The following is a 22,614-nucleotide window of genomic DNA, read 5'->3' as shown; positions in this document are numbered from 1 at the left end:
AACATAGATATGCAATCACTCATTAACAGTCTACCTGACCTGCATGTCTTTGGTTAATGTGAGGAAACTGGATCACCAAGGGGAAACTTCCCAACACACAGGGACATAACAATAGATTGGACGCTGGGGGTGCAAACTGAACCCAGAGTAATCTTGTTCTGAGTCACACTCCCTCTTCACACCTAAGCACCTGTTTACGCACTGAGAATTAACATATTTGTGCTTTGGGGAAAAGTGGAAGGAAACAAAAGGGGTTTATAAATTAAAATCTAGATGTTATGTATGGTGTAGAACATTAACAACAGACACTAATGCTCATGATTTCTCACCGCCAGTGAAACTGATTAAGGCTCAGTGGAAGCAAAATTTGCGACATCAAAAACAAAAGAATGACTTAATTCGGTGGGATTTGTCCCCCAAAGTCATGAGCAGCAAGATCATCATACAGATTTTAGCAAAGCACCTCCTATGTGATACAGTGGTTTTATTACACAATTTTTATTTAAAGTGAACTATTTGCTCCTGGATTCATGTAAAAATGCTTCTTAGCTTTAGTTTTTATCTCACAAAATTGATATATGCTCTGTGGGTTTTCGGGTGAGACAAACAAAGTGTCCATCAATTTAAAAATAGACCGGAGAGCATGCTAGCCTCTGTGGCGCACCCTGAACGTGCCCAGATGTGGCACATGTTTATGAGTAGCCGACCTGCCCTGAGGTGACCTCTGCTTTAAGTGGTAAGAAAGCAAACAGCTGCTGTCTAGCAAAATATTTCCCCTGTCGAGGTGTTACAGCACCTTTGAGTGCTATTGACCTGTCGGCTGGACAGTTTAAGAAAATAAACTGCATACTGGATTTGAGCAACAGCTGTGTGAAAGTGTCGGGGAAATTGAATTCTAAAGTGTCGCATCTGCAGCAACACGACTAAAGGAGAAGTTGGTAACTCCCATGACTGGTTACTAGTGCAATTAAGGTGTCATTGCTGAGGCACATTGTTTTTCACAAAGAAATGTGTGTACCTGTGCGTCTGTGCTAATCCAGATTTAATATTATTGTGTTATTTATTTCAGCTAATACGAACAGAGCTGGGGGTTTTTTTTTTTTGGCTTCTTTTGTAGATAGTGACTGAAGATTAGTTTTAATCCCTCTAATTGCTCTGATTAGCCAATTTACACTCTTGTTAAACATATAACATTGCTCATCTATATGCCACGGTTGACTGGAAAGCCTTAGGTTTGGATTTGGCAGCAAACAGGGGGGTTAGCGGATTAACATTAATGGTGATTGGTATAAATGTTAGCCATATTAGAGACTGGCTCCAGCCCCCTGTGATCATGAACTGGATGAGCAATTGTGAAAATGAATGTATAGATGGATTGATGTTCGTTATTGTTCTTGATTTGGTCAATTTAGTTTTCTGTACTAAGTGTCTGTGAAGGTTCTCAGTCATCCAGGTCATTGTAGTCAAAGGAGCTTCCAAAGAAAAGCGTCTGGACTTCTTTAAGTTGCTTGAAGACGTTACACCTCTCATCCAAAAAGCTTCCTAAAATCCACAAGGAAGATGTCCCACTCAAACCCATAGTCAGTAGCATAAACTCAGCCACTTATAACATTGCAAAACACCTTGCTACCATCCTTGCACCTCTCGTGGGGAACACCCCACACCACATCAAGAACTCCACCGACTTCACCGACAAGGTCCAGAAACTTACCCTGGACACAGATGAAACCATGGTGTCCTTTGATGTAGTCTCTCTCTTCACTTGCATACCTACCACTGAGGCCGTGGAGACTGTCAGAAAACGACTACAAGAAGACAGCTCCTTGGAGGACAGGACCAACTTCACACCTGATCAGATCTGCACACTGTTAGACCTCTGCCTTACCACAACATACTTCAAATACAACGAAGGCTTCTACAGACAAAAACATGGCTGTGCCATGGGCTCCCCAGTGTCACCTATTATAGCCAACCTTTACCTGGAGGAAGTGGAAAGGAAGGCTCTGGGCTCTTTCAAAGGAAGAGTACCCAGCCACTGGTACAGATATGTAGACGACACCTGGGTCAAAATCAAGACACAAGAAGTGGAATCCTTCACTGTGCACATTAACGCTGTGGATAAAAACATCAGGTTCACCAGGGAAGACACAAAGGATAACTGTTTGCCTTTCCTGGACTGCGCCGTGCACATTGAAGAGAATGGCAAACTCAACATCGAAGTTTATCGGAAGCCCACACACACGGACCAGTACCTCCTGTTCGACTCCCATCACCCTCTGGAACACAAACTTGGAGTAATTAGGACCCTACACCACCGGGCAGAACATGTTCCCTCTAAGCCTGAAGGGAAAAAGAAGGAACACACACATGTAAAGGAAGCACTCAAAACATGCGGTTATCCTAATTGGGAGTTTATAAAGTCAGCAAAGACGCACAGAAAAGAAGATCAGACACCAGCGAGGGAGGATAAGAAGGACAGACGCAACAACATTGTCATCCCCTATGTAGCCGGTGTATCAGAGAAACTCAGGAGAGTTTTCTCCAAGCATGACATCCCAGTGTATTTCAGACCCAGCAACACGCTCAGACAGAAACTGGTTCACCCGAAAGACAAAACGCCAAAATACAAACTTAACAATGTGGTGTATGCTGTACAGTGCAGTGAGGAATGCCCAGACCTCTACATTGGAGAGACCAAACAGCCACTTCACAAGCGCATGGCACAACACAGAAGAGCCACCTCCACAGGACAAGACTCAGCTGTCCATCTGCATCTTAAGGATAAAGGACACTCTTTCGAGGATGCCAGTGTTCACATTTTGGACAGAGAGGACAGATGGTTTGAAAGAGGAGTGAAAGAAGCCATCTATGTCCACTGTGAGCGACCATCTTTGAACAGAGGCGGTGGTTTACGACACCAACTGTCTGCCATCTATAATCCAGTTTTGAGATCCCTCCCCAGATGCTTTAACGCCCACTCACATCCTGGGCCATCTGACCTCAGGAATTTGCATGATAAGGTGGGGCCAGGTTTCACAATGAGCTCACCCGAAACCCTGGCTGATTGGGACCCACACCCAGTTTCACACCTTGGCTCAGGCGATTAGAGGATCATCAGGGGGTCCTTTTGTCCCTCTTTGGGGGGAAACTCCCACTAGGTTTAAATCTGGGACTCCCCACCATTTGACCTTAGAACTGAAGAAGCTTCTCGATGAGAGGTGAAACGTCTTCAGGCAACTTAAAGAGGTCCAGACGCTTTTCTTTGCAAGCTCCTTTGACTTTCTGTGCTAAGCTATTAGTATTATTCGTTTTCTTTTATAATCATAGTCTTAGTTTAGTTCTTTTTATATGGTGGTTTCACCATAGTTCTGGTTCTCCATTGCTTCTTTTTGTCATTTTTCTTTTTCATTTCGGGTAAATCAAGACCCTACTTTCAAAGTCCACCTGTGACTTCTTGTGCCTTCCAGCTCCATTTATTCTACAAAGAGTTTTGAGATGGAATAGAAAAATACCCAACAGCAGCATGCTGTGGGTTCAGAAATGTCCTTTTACTGTTTAGGATTTTTTGCATTTTCAACAAAGAAACTTTAGCATGGCAAATCCAACATAAATTTTAATTAATGCATTATCACTAACGGATGACTCTAGTGCAGAAAAACTAAAAAGGTTGACTTTGTGATACCAATGCATCATCACTGACAGCCTCCTTCACTAGAGAGGCATTAGGTTCAGGAATGAGAGCCAAAGACAGAGCTAATACTGTGAATTATGGACAGTCAGACTGCCAAATTACAGTCAAAAGCCAGAATAGCAAAAAGCACCGAATTGAGATAATGTGCTAATTAGACAGCTATTGGTGAATGTCTTTCCATTACCATGGACACTGATGGTTATTTACACTGCACTTTACTGATACATTTTGTCCAGTCTATGTGATCATCCACTCTGAGCTATGGCCTGCATATTGTTTTATTAATGATTGAGAATTCACTCTTATTTCACTGTTGCAGCAACATAGTCCTACCACCACAGCTACATATAAAAATATAGTATTTTAGACTAAATATAGTCAGTTGCTACACATGCCAACCAGAAGTAGTGGTTTGTAGCAGAAGTTTAATGAATGGAAACAATAAGGAGGGCTCCTTTCAGAGCGGAAGATCATGTTGCACCCAGAGCAAAAAGACACAACCCTTATTAAGCTGGCAAAGTGGGACCACAAATAAAAAAGTAAACGATTGCTTCATCTCCTCCAGGAAACATGAAGCACATGTAGCAGGACATCCAAATGATCACTGATTACAAGACTACTACAAGTGCCTCAAACATTGATGCTTCCCTGGTTCCACTGTCTACATTTCTTCCTGATACTCCATCAGAAGATAGCAACCACAAGGCCACAGCTTCTTGGCTGACTATGGCTAACTTCATTATGATAATGCACTGAATTCTGGGTATTATGTATTTGTTATGAAACAGCATAAAAGCAGTCCTGCAAAACAACAAACTGATGCAGAGTAAGAGTGGACTTTAGCACATTATGGCTGAGGCTTTTATTGGTCTTTATTGGCCTCAATTTCTGTGTCAAGTAAAAGTTAACAGAATCTGACAGGATGTTAGAAAATGTGTCCTGTCGATGCTAAAGTGATGATGAAGACGACTGCATGAGTATCTCAAAGTCCGTACACAATATATAAACACACACACACACACACACACACACACACACACACACACACACACACACACACACACACACACACACACACACACACACACACATTAATAAAAAGACAGCAGTGATTGGAGCCTTAATGGGCATGTGTAATGATGCATTTCAGGGTGTAAGTGTGCGAGCAGACATAGCGCAGATTTGGACAAAAATTATTATCTGCTTGATACTGATGAATCAAATGACTGACACACACGATAAGATGTGTGCGCGCACACACACACACACACACACACACACACACACACACACACACACACACACACACACACACAGTTCAGTCTTGTTTCTGCTGCCCACCCGGGTATTTCTTCAATGGAAAGCCGACAGTTTACCCTACAACATGTTCTTCACAGTCTCTGGCAGCTAGCAATTAAATTGTCAGACAGAAAACACACATTCAACATTCATAAAGTCAAACACACACAACCAGATGCGTGTGCACACTCTCACACAAATAAAAACACAGGCAAACACAAAAACACAAATAGCTTTTTCTGCCAACAAGATGTCAGATCATAACAATCTGTATTGATTGTACTTCTTTTATTCAAAACTTAACAGAATGACGTACACAAGCAGTACTTATTGGCTGTTTGAACTTCAGCATATAAACCTACTTAAAGAAATCACAAAAGCAACGCACACTTCAATAAAAACGTTTTTGTTATAACGTGTTATTGATGAAAGAAGTCATAATAGTAAGTCAGAGACAGAGTGAGGGAAAGAATAAAGATGAAGAAGAGCAGAGGAGATGAAAAGAAGAAAGGTCTACAGAAAGTTCACTGTTATTCCTCTTGGTTCATGCTCATTTGCTTTCTTTACATATATTATTCTCACCACAAAGAAAAACAACATACAAACACCTTTTTTTCCCAGGCAACCTACACTCAGGATGCTAACCAGTGGGTTTAATCATCTGTCTCATTCCCTATAAGCACAAATTAAGTGAAGCTTAAAGATCTTTGCTAAAGTGGGAATACACAGACATAGTACATAGACATAAAAAGTTAGCATGCTAAAAAAAAGAAGTTAAGGGCCTTTTAGCAAGCTGTCCTGACAAAAGATAACCCCTGATTAAAAAACAAAGACCAAGCTTGATCCTGCTGTGATGGGACCAGAAGTTATTTCTGTTACACAGGACCCTAACCCGTTTTCAGGGAAATCCTTGCATATTTTCGCAAAGACAATACCATACTTTTTCAACCACAACATTTTGGAGTCCAGGTTTTGAACTGGCCCTCCTTCAGCTCACACCTTTTACTAACTAAAAAGACTGGGTGCATCACGAACCAGAAAGCGTGCAGAAGTAGATCCACGACTGTTGAGCAGTTAGAATCCGGCATAAGACAACAATGGGACAACATTCCTCTCCCAAAAGTGCGTAACGGGTCCTACACATTGTTTTGAAATGTGTTGCTGCCATCAAATCAAAATGACCTCTTATGATTTGTTTTTTCTTAAAAATGGTACATTTTCTCTTTTGATATGTTTTCTGTGTTCTTTTGTGAACAAAATATCGGTTTATGACATTTGCAAATCATTGCATTCTGTTTTTATTTACATTTTGCACAGCACCCCAACTTTTTTGGGATTGCATCCTATCTCAGTGTCTTGTAGAGTGTAACTGTCTTGTATTTTGTCTCGTGTCCTTGTCTCCCCGTTTATGTATGTAGATAGTGACATTCTGAAAATGCCAGCAGCTGTAGTAGCTGATAATCTGTCATTATAGCCCATTCTTGAAGTGCACTCAAACATCAAGCCTTTTAAACACACATGCATGTGAATACACACACACACACACACACACACACACACGCACGCGCGTCCCAATGCAATGCACAGAATAGATAAAAAGCGTCCCATCCGTAATAAGCCCAGGCTATGTGTCTCTTCATAAAATACTTTACTGTATTCTATTTTTAACTTAAAGTAACATGCATAACACATGAGGAGGACTTTCCATCTGTCACCTGACAATGAGCAAAATCTCATTTGTACATTTGTTGTGATAAAACTATGCAGCCACGTCAGTTAAGATTAGTGTGATTTCTTGTAAAGTACTTAAAGTGCGAATGGCTGACGGCAGCTCTAAAGCTGACGAGAAGCCTTTAAAGACCACTCGTGATTGTGATGTTGGTGTTAATAAGATTTCATGAGTGAATTCGTAAGATGCGCATAGCTATGTGAAAGAGACAAGTCAGCACTAACGTACAGGAACATATGAGAATTAAGTTGCGGCGAGAAACAAGCTGTTAGACATGGATAGATTTGCCTTTTCTCTCTATCAAGGTCACAATGGCCAACAGCAGAGAACAAAAAGTCAGTTTCTCACTCCTTTTTCTCTTTCCACTTTCTTTATTTTCTTCTCTCTCTTCAATCATATCTCACTATTTCTCCATCCAGCTCCCTTGAAGGCTCACAGGTGAGTAGGCTCCATTTCCATCCACCTTTAGAAAAAACTTCAATGTCACATGTCAAGTACCTGCTTGGACATTCAGTCCTTTTTCTTTTCCTGTTCTCTGTTCCCGGTGCTCGCTTTTTAGATATGAAGTAGCAAGCTGAATATTCAGCCCCATTTTCTCCCCTTCCTTTCTCTTCTCTTTAGTTTTCAATGAGCTCTGTGCCTTCTCACTCTCCTTGCGTCTCTGTACTTTCACCATCTTCAGACTTAACATTTTAAACAAATCAAAGCGAAAGGAGAAAAGCAGATGACAGACGGAGAAAGTGGATGGGAAGATAGCAGTGCAGAGTAGAGTAGGTGAGGGGAGAGATGAGGAGAAAAGAGTGGAGAACAAAGAACTCAGCGTTTGTTGGGACAAAATGAGAGGCAAGTGGAGAGTAAGGGGGGAGGGAAGGGAAAGAGTGGAGGGCAGAGAGTGCAGAGGAGACAAAGGGGAACAAGATCTGAAAACATGATATAGGAGAATACACGAAGAGAAGAAAATCAAGAAAAGAAAAACGTAGATAGACTCGAGATGTTGTTCCACAGGTAAATAAATTATTCATGTCTCTGCAACGATGGCTCGAGAACCAAAGTTGCCTTGACAAAAGTGGAAGGGGGCAGGTGGGGTGGGATTAGGGTGATGACCGCAGCTGAAAAAAAATTCAAACCACAAACAAATGACAAAAATGAAGCCTGCAACAACAGTCCTTTAACTTCGTCAACACTCGACGTAAGAGAATATGTTTGTATACTGTGTCATAGTTTCTTCTGTGGCTTCCTGCAAGTCATGCTCACTACAGTAGTCTTTTCTTTCTCTCTCGGCTGCTCTTTTGAATTTCCACATTCACCACATTGGGTCATAAGCATACATTTTTTTTTCCCCAACAATATCCTGTCCTTCAAACCTCACTCATGGATTGTATTTCAGTTGAATGGAACTCAGTACTCTTCTTTTAAGATCACAACACAATGTGATGAAAGCATATTGCAGGTATAAAATGTGTATTTTCCACCTGTCAGATTACAGGGTTTTAGTTTTTTGATGTTGTTTTTTTTAAAAATAAAAACCTCTTAGTAAAATTAAACATTGAAAAAGCTCACCTTCTCAGCGTCCATTGCAGTGATGACCCACACACAGTGGGCATTGTTCTCATATTGAACTGGGTAGTTGGGAGACGTTATGACCCCTCTGGGTCCTCTTAGGTTACTGCCACAGGTACGAGCTACAGAGGAAGAGAGCAAAAGAGAGAAGGAGCAACAAAAAAGATTTATAGTCTGGTCAAAACTGTGCTTGCAGATTCACCTTTTACTTTAGAAATAGGACAAAATGAAAACAGGGTGAGGTAGTGTCAGAGATCAAAATGTTGAAAAACAGAATGTAAGCATATAATATTTACTATGTTTACACCAGGGGTGGGCAATTCCAGGCCTCGAGGGCTGGTGTCCTGCAGGTTTTAGATCTCACCTTGGGTCAACACACATGGTTAGTTTGTTACCAGGCCTCTGGAGTACTTCAGGAGCTAATTTAGCCATTTAAATCAGCTGTGTTGGTTCAAGGACACATCTAAAACCTGCAGGGAGACTGGCCCTCGAGGCCTGGAGTTGCCCACCCTGGTTTACACTGACTGTAGACCTATGTGTGTGGATTTGTGTGAATAGAATTTTAATTAATAATAGTCATTTATAATCAAATCAATCCAAATTTCTTCCATTTATATAGCACTTTTCACAAACAGCAAATGCCCACAGGAATAATATCATTATTTTACTAATTCTCCAATTACTTAACATATTTCCTTTTTACTTGTCCAAATTCCCATTGTGCCAACTTTTAGTATCACCTTGGCCTCCAGTGCTACAGTGTGGATTAATTTGAAATATTAAACAAATCTCAAAGATTTTTATGTGCAGATTAAACACAAAAGGGATGTTGAACAAGTATGTAATGCATTTACGTCTTCTGTTTGGGACTTCTGCAATTCCTTATCTTCCAGTTGTCCTAATAGGTCCTAGAAAAGCTTTAATTTGATCCAAAACATGACTGCAAAAGTCTTAATGGGAGCAGAAATAGAGATTATACTTCTGTATTAGGTTTTTTTTCCTTGGCTCCCCATTAAATCTAGAATTGAATTTAGTGTCCTTCTTCTCACTACAAAGCCCTGAAAGAGGAGTCTTTATGTCTTAAAGATCTCACTTCTTGTAAATGTAAAGAAACTAGGATACAGATTGGAACAGGTATATTTTTGAGTATGTCTGAAAGACATCATAAGATCTTTTCATTCACAGTGCATACATCAGCTGCTTAAACATGGCCAAAGGCCAACCTGTGGTCAATAGTTTAAAGAAAGTCAACATGAAACGTTGAACCTTGAGACATCCTTTCATGTCTCAAAGAAATTCATTTTTGGATGAGAAAGACACACACACACACACATGCACACGCACACACGCACACACACACACACACACACCCCTGTATCTGCAAGAAGAGAGGTCAAGGAATCATCTTCGTCTAAATTTGGGTGTTCCTTTATAGTATACTAGCGATGTAGAATATAGAAACTATTAGGACAGTTTGCTACGGAGCAGGTGACCAACGTACCTTGCAACTCCTTGTAGTTATACTAAAACGGCAAAAATAACTTAAATCATAATGATTGAAACTGTTCACTCCTATTAGAGGGAAAGAAAGCCTGTGTCACAGGAGCATACGCGGTTTAAGGAGGTTTTAAATACAGATAAGTTGAGAGACATCACAGACAGATGTCAGAAAAAGATAGAAAAAGAGTAGAGGGTGAAAAAATGTAAGAAAGAATATGAAAAGAAAGGAAAGGAGGAAAGGGCAAGCGGCACGAGAGAGACGCGGAAAATACAAGGAGAGAAAGGGAGAGAGAGGAGGACCTCAGATGACTGATCTGCCTGTTAATTAGAAAAGAGAGCTGAACCACACAGTGATACACACAGCTACACGCTCACACAGAAACACATTCATGGCGATTCATCTCAGAGACCAGGTTCTAATTAACAGTTAAGTCTCAGTAGAGAATGAGAGAGGCTCATGGGTTTGAATCCCAAGAGAGTTGGGTTTGAATCCCAAGAGAGTGATCACACAAAATAATACAATGCACAGGAATTATAGTACAGACATTTTAACCTCTACTTGCTTGTAACAGACTACTGATCTCGATTTCTACTTCTTATCTCACTTTATCCTTCCTGCTTTCACCTGTTCATTTGTATTGATATACCCCTGTAATAACAAATATTTGTGTTTAAAATAAAGTCTGGATTCACAGCTTCTATCTGGTGCCAGTTCATGCAGTCTTGTATTGTTGTGGAAATGCTGTTCTTCAGTTGAGATTTTCCTTATAAAGTACTCTATATTTAATCAAAAGTAAGAAAGAAGGTTGTTCCATATTTTGACATTACTGCAAAAGTCTTTTACGAAACTGTCCCATTTACAGCTTCACTAAATGAATAATAAATATAATGCATATTGAGTAAAACCAACATTCACAGTCAATGTGACTCCACAATTCAACTGAAATGAGCTACTAAGAATGCCTTGAGGATAATTCTAAAAGAGATTCTGTGACAACAACAAAAAAGAAAAAATAGAGACAACAGTAGTGATTCTCAAAGTGTCAGCCACTGCCCCCTGGTGATCTGAGTAGGTACTATAGGTAAGCTGCTGATGGTTTTCTATAATATCTAAACAATATTTAAAAATGTGAATTTTGTAGTTAGATGTGAAAGGTTAAATGTTTACACTTATTTTGGAAACAAAATTTAAAAAGCCATAATTAAAAAGTAGCAATATTCATATATCGGACCAAGGTTTGGTCGTCTCAAAGGCAATCCTAAAAAAATCTGAGTATATCTCATGATTCAGTAGCTTCTAGAATAACCTTCAGCAGCAAAATGTGATGTAATTGTTTTCTGTATGATTTTATCAGTATCTCACATTGTTGTAGAAGAGTTTTGACCCACAGTGTTGCTTCACTTTATTGGCTTCCTTTTATGCACAGCTCTCTGAAAGTTCTGCCACAGCATTTCAGGCTGAGGTCCACAGTTTGACTGGATTATTGTGACACCATGATTTACTTTCTTTCTGTTGTAGATTTGCTTCTGTGCTTAGGATCATTGTCCATTTGCATCACCTAGGTTCAGCCAAACCCTAGCAATGAGACATATGGCCTCACATTTGGTTAGAATACATTTGTATACATAGTTTATGGTCCACTAAACTGACTGCATGGTGCCCATGTCTAATAGCTACATAACAAGCCCAAATCATCACCAGCAAACTGCTAAAGCATTTGCTTTTGTAGAGGTTGTCATACTTGCTAATGATGAAATAATCAGGAGAATTTTGTTCACAGCATATGGCTGTAAGGGTGGTTTTTCATAGGTTTGTATAGTTCTGTGAAAACCTTTTTTAAGTGTCTATTGTAAGTCATCTTTGTTGGAAAGGAGTTAAATTGGAGCATTTGTTATAAGGTTGAAAATTGACCTAACCGCCAAATCATCAGAAAATTCTATTAAAATGAAATGAAGTAAATATATTATTATGGTAATTAGACTTAATCAAAGTTTTGAAAACCCAGCAGAAAATGTTAAAATTTAAAATTGTGCACAGTTTGGGAATGGATGTACTAGAGTAAATGTGTGTTTGTCAGTAATACTGTACTGTGCAACGTGGTTTACAACAAGAACACACTAATCTCAAAGTGTCCTAAGCATTTAAATTCATATTTTCTATAACTGTGTTTTTATTATTTATTTTGTTATATCACTATCAATGTTTTGAGACTTCAGCATGAACAAATGCTTCACCCATGTAGTCACTGAGCTATTTAGAAAACATTTTTTGAGTCTCATGTCAATTTATTTGTTTTACATAATGAAAAATGATGTTAAATTCTCCTATTAAGAATACTTTATTGTGGTTTTTTTCCCCTTAATTTATTATTTATTGTTCATTCGTTCATATTTGAACATTTTCATATTGTTTGAGTATGAATTAAAAATCTTGTAAAATAAGTTAAACATAGTATTTATGTAAATATAAATAGTAAAAAGAATATTCCAGATAAGCTTTTCAAGAAACCGCTACTGTTTCTAACCATCAGAAGTAGCCTGTATCATGATTCCAGGCGGGTTCCTGCAGCCACAGACAGACATGTAGTCACAAATTACACATTCACACATGTGCACATAACCACACACATCTAAAGTTTAACACAATGTGACAGGGACCCTATAGTCTGTGTCTGAGCGCTGGGACTGTCTGCCCATCAAACACACACACAGCTCAAGGCAAATATTGCAGCAACTATCAGCTGTGTGACATTGTCCACTGGACACTCGCTGCAAGTGCAAGTGTGTTTGTAAGTGTATTTGCGCACACACTTGAGTGTCTCTGTTAGCTGTCTCCCTTTTTATTGTAAAATAATAAGTCCAACAGGATACTGTCGGTAAACATGCTGGCAGCAAGATCCCCTGCGTCATTGCGCCGCCACTCATACATTTATTTATTTAGTCACTCAGTCAGAAAGTGAATCATAATTTTTACACATTAACAAATAATAAAACATAATCCAGGCTAATATTATTTATGATATGTCCATAATAATATAGATTTAGCATCTGCAAATACCCCAAAACAACATAACTATTCAAAGCTTGTGAAAATCAAGAGACAATATCTTTATGTAAGATATGATTACAAATAGGGAATACACTGGATTATCGCTCAGCTGCCAATGTCAGTCGCTATGGAAGCTCTGGTAGTGATTGCTAGGAACAACTCGTTTTTTTCACGCTAAGCTGATTTAAGAGGTGTTATTTTGTTAACCTGACTTACAATTCCTGGCACCATTTTTATGGCTCTGACACACACAAACAAGATGAAGTGCCTATGCCTAATCCTACATGCAAAGTTAATATTGACTAACGGAAACAGCAATCAGTGCAACACCATACCATTTTAATTGCTGACAAAATTAGAGATCTGGAGACAGATTCAGAGGTATGGGACCAGGATTAACTATTGCGGCATGGCTTTAGAGGAGTATTATAAAAGATCTGCTTAAAGATCTCCTCGATTTCATCAACAATCTGACACTCTGAGGAACAAATAATTAGTGTGACCATAGCTGTGCCTGTGTGGCCTTATCCTAATAATGCTAACACATCACCGCCATGCAATTCCCGTGCAATTTCACTGTTATCCAAAAACTATTAAAAACACATTAGGATTACTGACTTCTGCTTTTGCTAATGATGAAAATGTAATCCTAGTTTCATTGCTACAGTGCCTGCAGTGGTGGTGCTGCTGATTAAAGTCAGGTCATATTTTTGAATGCAGACCTCTGGGGCAATAATAGTTGGTAAAACTTGTTGATAATTTAACCTCTAGTTCACCCAAAGTGCACACAAAAGTGTCCTTGAACATATCACTGAATCTGAGGTAATCAGGCTCACACTTCCCCTGCACCTCCAGCTCTTTACATCACTCTCAGGTCCAAGGTTAATATTAAATATCATGTGATTTTTGAACACATTAGTCAGCATTAGAGCTTCTTGATTTTAACCCTCTAAGAAAATACAAAACTTGGGAAACTTGGCTGTTATTTCCCTCTTTAATCTCGTTGCTTCATTCACTTTCATTTATTAATTTGAAAAACGATTATGTATCCTCTATCTGAATAAAGTGTATTGTTGATATTAACTGATTAAAGTAAAATGAATGGTGTGAGCCTCTTTTAACAAGTTATGTTGCTGTTTTATTCCAGGTATATTTAAGCTTATTTTAAAGTAAAAACAGCCACACTTTTCAAAATGACCATAAACAAGTTTAACATAACAGCTGTGCTATGATTACAGCTATATTCACAAGTGAAACGATCCCTGTGGAAATGAGAAGCGAAACATCTCTTTTATTTGTCATCACACAGTGTTCAGCCTCCATTTAGGTGCTCACTTTTTGAATGGTACATATGGTTCATTTTGATCATTTTATCCCATTAGACACTTGCTTAAAAATTGGTATGAATTTTGGTGAAAATTTGTTTTTTAATGATATCAATATTTTGACCATAGGAAACCTAACCCTAATAGGACCTAACCCTAATCCAATCTAAATATTTGTGACACATCTGAAGACATTTCTTAAGGCATTCATTAACATACTGTTGTTTAAACGAGGTAGTAACTGTTAACAAATTATGCTTAAAAAGGGTTTAAGGGTTGCAAACAAATCTTTTATTAATCTAAATTACTGATTAAAAAATAATGATCAAATGGCAACACATAACCATTACCTTATTTAACAGATCCACTTTGTAAAACATATAACATATGAGCTGTTATTATAATGACGATGATAAGAGCTACTATGATTATATAAGCTATTTGTATGAAATAGCTACATGATTTGGTTTGAGTTGAATGGCAGGTGGGACTTACTTCTGCAGATGGGTCTGTGGTCACTCCAGGCTGCCAGTGTGTCAGTGACTCGTTGACAGGTGATACTTTTGGATCCCTGTAGTACGTAGCTGTCATCACAACTGAACTGGACGCTGGAGCCAACTCTATTTAAAGGGACACAAAATTAAAAACGCTTGTCAAAAAAAGTAAGAAGAGGTACTCTGAGTCCAGTTCTGACTGATACCCCAAAATCATTGTCAGTTAAAAGTGTAAAAACATGAGAAAAACGCCCTTAAATCACCAGAAAAATCGACTCTTTCAGTTCAAATGATGTACGAATGCTATTCATGGTATAGAAGATGAGGTGGCTGTTAGATCCTTGACAAATAGGGCATCATCATTCTAGATCAGTGGTCGGGCTCTGTAACTCCTCTCTTCCTGTAAGATGCTTTTGTAACTGTATTGTAACATGTTTTTCCTCTGTCATCTGCTCTCTTTTGCTTCTCTGTTCTCAGCTTGTCATGTCTTCTCTCTATCCTCTCTCATCATTTGTTCTGATGATTCTTGTTTTCGCATTTTCTCCAACACCCTGCTGTCTAACATGGGAGAGGGACATCGAGCCATCTAAGTGGAAATCTGCATGGTGTCTTGTCTGTAAAGCTTAATGTCTCCTCCCTGCTGACACACACCACAGTCTACCACCTGGCCAAACATTCACAACGTGGAGTTTTGGATGTTCATTGGCTCAGCCCTGTTGTTAAACACTGTAGAGTCGTACAGCCAGGCCAAATCTTTCTGTTTACTGTCTTTGTTACATTGAGTTAAGTCATTCACTTCTGCCACAGCTTTCACCAGTTTTGTGATGCTTTGATGGATATGACTTTTATCCTGACGCTCACTATTTACCTGGAAAAGAACTAAAATCTTCCTCTCATAGTTACATATTGTTTTTCTATTAAACAAAACATCCCAAACCTGCTAAGTGACAGCGATCTTGTACGTCCCCAGAAATTTAAAACCCCATTCTACAGTATGTTCTAGGGGTGGGTTTTTATAATCGATTCATTGATTAAAATCGATTATGGCTTGGATAACGTAAAATCGATTAATTAAAATCCTGAATCGATTTTTTTAATATAAATTTATTTTGCCCGAAATGCCAGAATCTCTGGTGACATCTCACAAAATTTCAAGAACCACCAAACAGCTAAGACAGTAAATGAGAGCAGGAACACGGATTCTGCACAAAGACTTAAACACACAGCACGACCCGCGGATCAGAATCATTTAGATGTCGCCTTTCTCACCCGACGGCACGGACACGGTCGGGGCTGAAAGCCGACAGCTCACTGATTCTGATCTGTCGGCGGGTCCGCGCTTTGTGTTCACGCCCTTTATGCGCCGATTCTAAAGCTGTTAGTTTGATCTCTTTCCAAACAATATTGACCGAACCAGCAGCAAAAGAAGATTCACATAAACATCGTCATGAATTCACTCTGACTTTTACTGTTTTGCTTCCACCGCGATGCACAGCTCTCTCTCTCTGTCTCTCTGTCTCTCTCTCTCGCCCTCTCTCTCTCTCTGTCTCTCTCTCTCTCTCTCGCCCTCTCTCTCTCTCTGTCTCTCTCTCTCTCTGTCTCTCTCTCTCTCTGTCTCTCTCTCTCTCTGTCTCTCTCTCTCTCTGTCTCTCTCTCTCTCTCTCTGTCTCTCTCTCTCTCTCTCGCCCTCTCTCTCTCTCTGTCTCTCTCTCTCTCTGTCTCTCTCGCCCTCTCTCTCTCTCTGTGTACTTCAAGAACAGTTTCCCTTTCTTCATTATTCGCTTGCTTGTTATGCACAAGTCTACTGTTGTTTACAGGCTGTCGGCCGCTGTTTTTTTCCCTTTTACATTCTTCCGAAAAGAAAACCTCATTTCTGCTGTTCAATACTGAACAAATTTAAACTTTTTAAAATTATTCAAAATGCAAAACGCTTAACCGTGTCTCTAATAAAACCTCTGTAACTTCAGAGGTAATGTTCATATGTTGATTAATGGTTTTCTTTCGTTTTTGATGTACTGCAGAATATTTTTATAAAATCCCAGGCCAGGAAAACCACCTTCATGTTTTTCTGTGTTTTATCTTCAGCTACTTTGACACAAAGGCATCTGCTGTGATGCTTACACCTTGGATAAAGTCTTGCGTGTGTCAGCTTCCTTTTTATTGATACAAAAATATGTAAATGTACTGATCTGAATTATAATATTTCTGACTGTCAAAATTTCCCAGATTTAAATCGAATCGAATCGAATTAAATCGAATCGTGGATCGAATCGATTCGGGACCTTGTGAATCGGAATTGAATCGATTCTAGAAATCAGTGACGATACCCAGCCCTAGTATGTTCTCCTATTAGCCCTGTTTCACTTCACCAAACCACAATTCAGTTCCACCTCATGTAGCTCAGTGCTTAATGATGATTAGATAAAAACACCAAAGACATCCTTGCCAACAAGCATGCACACACTTGCACATAAATGCTTAGACACACTCACACAGAAGGAGGTAATGCTATTTCACTAATTCAAACAACTCCATTAATGGCAAGAGAGTTAGTGAAGTCATACTATCTACCAGCAAAGAAGACCAGCAGGAATCAGAGATTAAAAGATGATTATCGTTTACATTTTTTGGCCTGAAAATAGTTTCAGAAAATGGTGAAAATTGAGCACGTTACATTTCACCTGCCACTGATGGTAAGTGGATGAGTCCCAGGGAGAGATCATAATTTTATAATAGCTCACTCCTGATTAAACGGAATAATTTGTCCCTTTGTACTGATTAGTGTAGGTGACTGACACCATTGAGTGAATAATTTAAAAATCCCCGTATCCACTGAGTCCTTGTTTACCGGCCAAGACTTGAAACTTTCCTTGCCAGTGTGTCCTAGAAGTGGGGCACGCAGTGCAAGCAAGCTCGGAGCTTGTCGCAGGGCTGCTGTGCAGTACAATCTAACGACATCTAAAAAGACTACATCAAATGCAGTCACACTGACAGGATGGATAGTGATTTTTTCTAGGATTTCTAGGTAAGTTGATCAACAACCCACAAGACCAAAGTGAAATTTTTGCAAATGTAAATCAGATTGGGATAAAAAAATGTCCAAACACAGCATATTTAGGCGGCTTGACCTAGACACTTGCATAGAAAGCCGCACCCCCATCATTGTCTCTGACGCATGGTTCAGGTCACAGCGAAATGTAAACTCTTATTAATATGTCAGGATCATTCACTTCAGAGCAGATTATTTTCAAGGACCTCTGCGAATTCTGTGTTTGTTATCAGACTAGAGAAACGTTTAATAATTGTGCACAGAGACCTTTAAAAGAAGTTTGCCAAACTCAAATGACACCCTTATGTCCTTTTTGCTCAAAGTGGTTTTTGTCTAACTACTCCAACATAAATGCCTCATCGATTGAGTGTTTATGCGATGGTTTTCCTACAATAGATTCTCACATGTTCCCCTGACCAATGAGCTTCCCCCTCGTGTTACTCCGTTTGTTCATATAGTCAACAATAGGAAAAGTCAAGGTGGTTTTAAATGTTTCCTATTTCAAGAATCAGTCTGCTCATGGCAGCACTGTAGGTTTGGGAAATGACTTCATCTACATTTCATGCTTACATATGCCTTCAGACTGCAATAACTCTTACACTTATTTAGCTACACCTAAGCTAGCTAAAAGTTATTTCTCATCTATTTTAGATGCATCCTTTTTGTTATCTGTCAATCAATTCTTTACACTTCATTAAATATTAGTCTTGTTCAAAGCTGTTTTTTGCTAACATCATTCAACACATATCTGCCAAAAATGTCTGATACGTTGGTAAATGAGTGATTCTGCCTTGTCATTTCACGTTATCGAGCATAAATTCACAGGAAAATCGTTCCAGTGACAATAGAATATCTCAAATAAAAAACATTTTTAGAAACAAAATATTTATCTAGCCGTACATATCAGAGCTATTATTGTTCATTCAATACAAACATATTCTTTACTTCAAAGAAAAACTGAAGAATACTCCACATGTTTACTTCCCCTCCTTACCATTTGTTCTCTATTAGTCCGAGGAACATCTTCAGATCTCTGTCTCTCTCCTGCTCAACAGCCTAACATTTTCTGTATTTAGGGCCATCACTCTTCAGTGCTTTCAAGCTTTCTCCTGCCCACTGTTCTCTCAGTATACTCTCTTTGTTACATTTTGCAGTACTTTCCTGAATCTTCTCTGTGCTGTTACATTATTTACATAATTCCTGCATGCATTAAAGCAACACCTAAGAAGGATGGAAAATTAAAAGCCCAATAATTTTTTAGCAGTTTTGCAATTGTTTAGATTTGTATTTTTTATCCTACTTTACCCCTACTGTACTACTCCTTCATGCCTTTAATTACTCCGATTAGAATAGTCTAAAGCATAGCCTGTATTGTATGAAATAAACTTAATACAAAACTTGTGCAACTTTCTATATCTTGCACAAGACTGCTGTTACATGAAAATGTTTTTATAGGACAGAATGTAAGCTATGCCATATACAGTATTTTGCAATCATATAATTCCTTCATTAAAGCCATAAAGAAATAGTATAGTGGTCATAAAATAGGACAAAAAATTGTCTATTAGGTCAAAACGGAACTGCAAAGTGTGTCAACATGTGTCCTATTATTATTATTATTATTGTATCTGAGTAACAGCTGAATTTTATGTATTGTGTACATCAGACAAAGGAAATAAAGTTTCTTTCAAAATGAGGATGATTTCTATGGCCTTCCTCTCACCTACAAAGCTGTTCCAAACACTGAAGGTTACCAGCTAATGACTGAGGTGAGGGTAAAGACACAGCTGCATGTTCAAAGAGCCTTAAAAAAAAGTTTAACTTTGCAAGCATTAGCATGAAATACTGGGAATTTCATGCTCCATCTTGCTTATGTATTTACAGATTTTACAAAAAGAATTGAAAACAAAGCTGAAAGAACATTTCAAAATATATATATGTGTGTGTGGAAACAATTCTAATACGTCTATATTCTATCCCTTCAAACACCTATGTCCATATGTTTTTGGATAATAGAGCAATTTTGTAGTTTTCCGCTACAAAAAAAAAAAAAAAATTTAAAAAATGCGATCATTGACAGCCTGAAGTCCAAAACCCACGAACAACAACATATTCTGCATTTGAGATGCAATGCAATTTAGATATTCTGTTAGTCCTTTACTCCAGCCACCTTCAGTTTTGTCTTCAGAAACTAAAAATCACCTGTTGGTTTGAGATTAGGTCCCTGACTTGGCAATGGAAGAATATCCAATTTCTTTGCTTCAAGAAACTCTTGGGTTACTCTTGCAGTATGCTTTGGGTCATCATTCATGTGCACTATGAACACTGTCCAACCAGTTTCACAGTATGTGTCTGAATCTGAGCAGAGAGTATAGTCCAATACACTTCAGAATTCGTCCTGTTACTTCTATCAGCAGTCACGTCATCAATAAACACTAATGGCCAGATTCCACTGGCAGCCATAAAATGCCAAAAAACGGAACCATGTTTGATCGATAACGTTGTGTGCTTTGGATGATTTATTTCCTTCTCCACACTTTTATCTTGGTTTCTAAGTCTAATCTGCTATTCAGGTTCTTGATTGTTTGGACCTTGATGTAAACCGAAGGTGATGTGATTAAAAAATATTGACTGTAGACTTTGACACCCACCTCTTTGAAAGCGCTTTGACAGGGCTAAATGTTGTGAGAATGTTTTTCATACAACAGTTCAGCTGTAGAACAAGTTAACCTGGACTCTAATCAATACTTCAGAGAATTATGTCATTGCCCAAAAAGCTATCGGCCCAACTCGCTCTCGAGCTGAACTGCAGTAGGAATATTTGCTGCTAGAGCTGTTTGGTAGTTAGATTCCACAGGCAGAAAACTAATTCTGAATTGATTCTTCTGTCATAGCTTTAAAGTTGATACTGTTATGAACAGTCATGAATTGATTTCACATAAAAGAGGTGATTTAAGTACATGTCCCATACATTTAACATGCTACTTACATCTCTAACACAGAGAGTTCTTGGATTGCCCCCCTTTACTATTGTTTGTGTGTTTGCAAATTTAATGAGATGGGGACATCTGGATTACATCTGAATTTGCAGGATTACATTTTTTGCTAATAATTTGTTTTCCTGTAGGTGACACTTCTTGATGTAGGGGCGGCTGGTGAAGCAAACACTAAACAAAACATCTGTTTGTACAATTTATTGTGTTTTTCCAAGTAGGTTTCAACCCAGTTACATATGGTGCTTTGCATCTAAAAAGCTCATGTTCTAACAACACATCCCCAATGGACATACATTATTTATAATGATGCATAAACCACAAAACACTTCAGTCTCTCGGAAAATGAAGAAGAACTAGATGTTCCTCACACAGTGATCAATTTTGTCAGCCAACTACAACACTATCGCTTGAAGTGAGAGAACAGTACAGAGGAGTCATCAAACCTAGTTAAAGAAGTTTTACTCTCCTTATGTATTGACCATTATCAAACGTGTATGTAGAATAGACAGGTTAAGGAAAAGCAGAGCATGGTAGGCAGAGCTCATTTAGGTTTTTTCATTAAAACTGAGAACTTAACTGGTTTACCACAAGTATTTTGTGGCCAACTGCCAATCTGTTCTGACTTATGAATTAAAATGCTTCAACAACTCAAACCAAGCAGAAAATAAACAAACACTGAGGAAACATTCCTGTACTCACATGTCAGCCAAATGATTTGATGGCTTGTGCCAGGTTAGCTAATGTAATGTATTGCAACAAAACACCTGGGACCTTTCTAGGTCAGTCTGATTTCTGCATGTGAGACAACAACATTTAGACTCAAGAGGTGAGTCTAAAAACAAAATACAGCTTCACTTACTGGAAAGTAGAGCCCATCCTCTTGCCGTTTTCGGGAACTCCAGGATCTGGACAAACATCACCAGCGAGACCACTTTGACCCACTGAAAGAAAGGAAAGAAAGATGGATGCAGTGTCTGGTTTCAGGATATTATTTTACACCCTATCATGGAAATTTAGCAGTTTTAGAGGGCTGCATGCATCCTTTTATGCCAACAGGAAACTTATTAAATTTGCCTTCATACCTCCTTTTGCAGTGAGATGAAAGTGGATTCTGAGTATTTTTCAATATGTGATTATAGTCCAACCACGATGTACAAACAAGATAACTCCAACTGTGAGAACTAACACCTAGCGGTTCTTGAGAATTTTAAAAAAGAGGCATGTGCTCACCTCTTCAAGTTGGAATTTAAAGTCCATCCTTACTTGAAAACCTTTTTTTGTGTGTGTTTTTATGTTCTGTGTTAAAAAATAATGCTGTAAAGCCTATGAAATGCAAATCTCAGCTATTCCTGGTTTTGAGGAAGGAATGAGGAAGACAGTTCCAAACAACAGTTTTCTTTCTTTCACTGAAAGACTTCTAATTTTAACTGATGGAATAAACAAAATTCTGGAAATGGACGAGCCTTTATCACTGTTTAGTTTTACACCTTTTATTTATTAAAAAGGAGATCACATAGACTTGCTTTAACTCAGCCAAAGCAGCCAAAAAACTATTTTACCAGACACTGAGGACTTTTCACATTTAACTTTTCAATTTGCATCAGCTCTATGCATTTCCTTAGATGTAAAAGCAGAAACTTGCCATAAGGAGTACTGCAATGTGATCCAGAGGCAGGGTTTTAACCTATGATGTAAGGCAGGTTTGCCTTCATATAAATTATTTTGTGTGCAGTTTAATAGACCTTTCATGGCTGACATTTTGACTTGTCATAGCAGAAAGGCACAGTAAAATATATTTTGTTAACAATAGCTCAGTTCTATCAAGTGTCCTAGTAAACCATGATTGGGAGCCAGCATGCTCAATACCAGGACTCAGACATAAAAGAAAAAACAGGCAGGGAATATAAAACCAACCGATGGCA

At 38.6% G+C, this 22,614-nt stretch overlaps 1 protein-coding gene across 1 annotated transcript in view; it reads right to left on the bottom strand.

Annotated features, from left to right (window-relative positions):
• The window catches only part of LOC147338873 (CUB and sushi domain-containing protein 1-like), a 451,030-nt gene that overhangs the window by 161,331 nt on the left and 267,085 nt on the right, over nt 1-22,614 (bottom strand). The window contains exons 8-10 of the mRNA XM_086285727.1: nt 21,552-21,633; nt 14,649-14,773; nt 8,280-8,401 (exon numbers count right to left, since the gene is read on the bottom strand). Coding sequence (XP_086141853.1) covers nt 8,280-8,401; nt 14,649-14,773; nt 21,552-21,633 — 329 coding nt within the window. The remainder of the gene's footprint in view (nt 1-8,279; nt 8,402-14,648; nt 14,774-21,551; nt 21,634-22,614) is intronic.

Source organism: Aulonocara sp. 'chitande type north' Nkhata Bay, linkage group LG1, assembly GCF_057382095.1.
Source record: "Aulonocara sp. 'chitande type north' Nkhata Bay isolate Kocher_YH1m ecotype deep benthic linkage group LG1, A_spYH_male_GT1.1, whole genome shotgun sequence".
Classification (NCBI taxonomy): Eukaryota; Metazoa; Chordata; class Actinopteri; order Cichliformes; family Cichlidae; genus Aulonocara; species Aulonocara sp. 'chitande type north' Nkhata Bay.
This window is presented reverse-complemented; position numbering and strand designations above follow the sequence as displayed.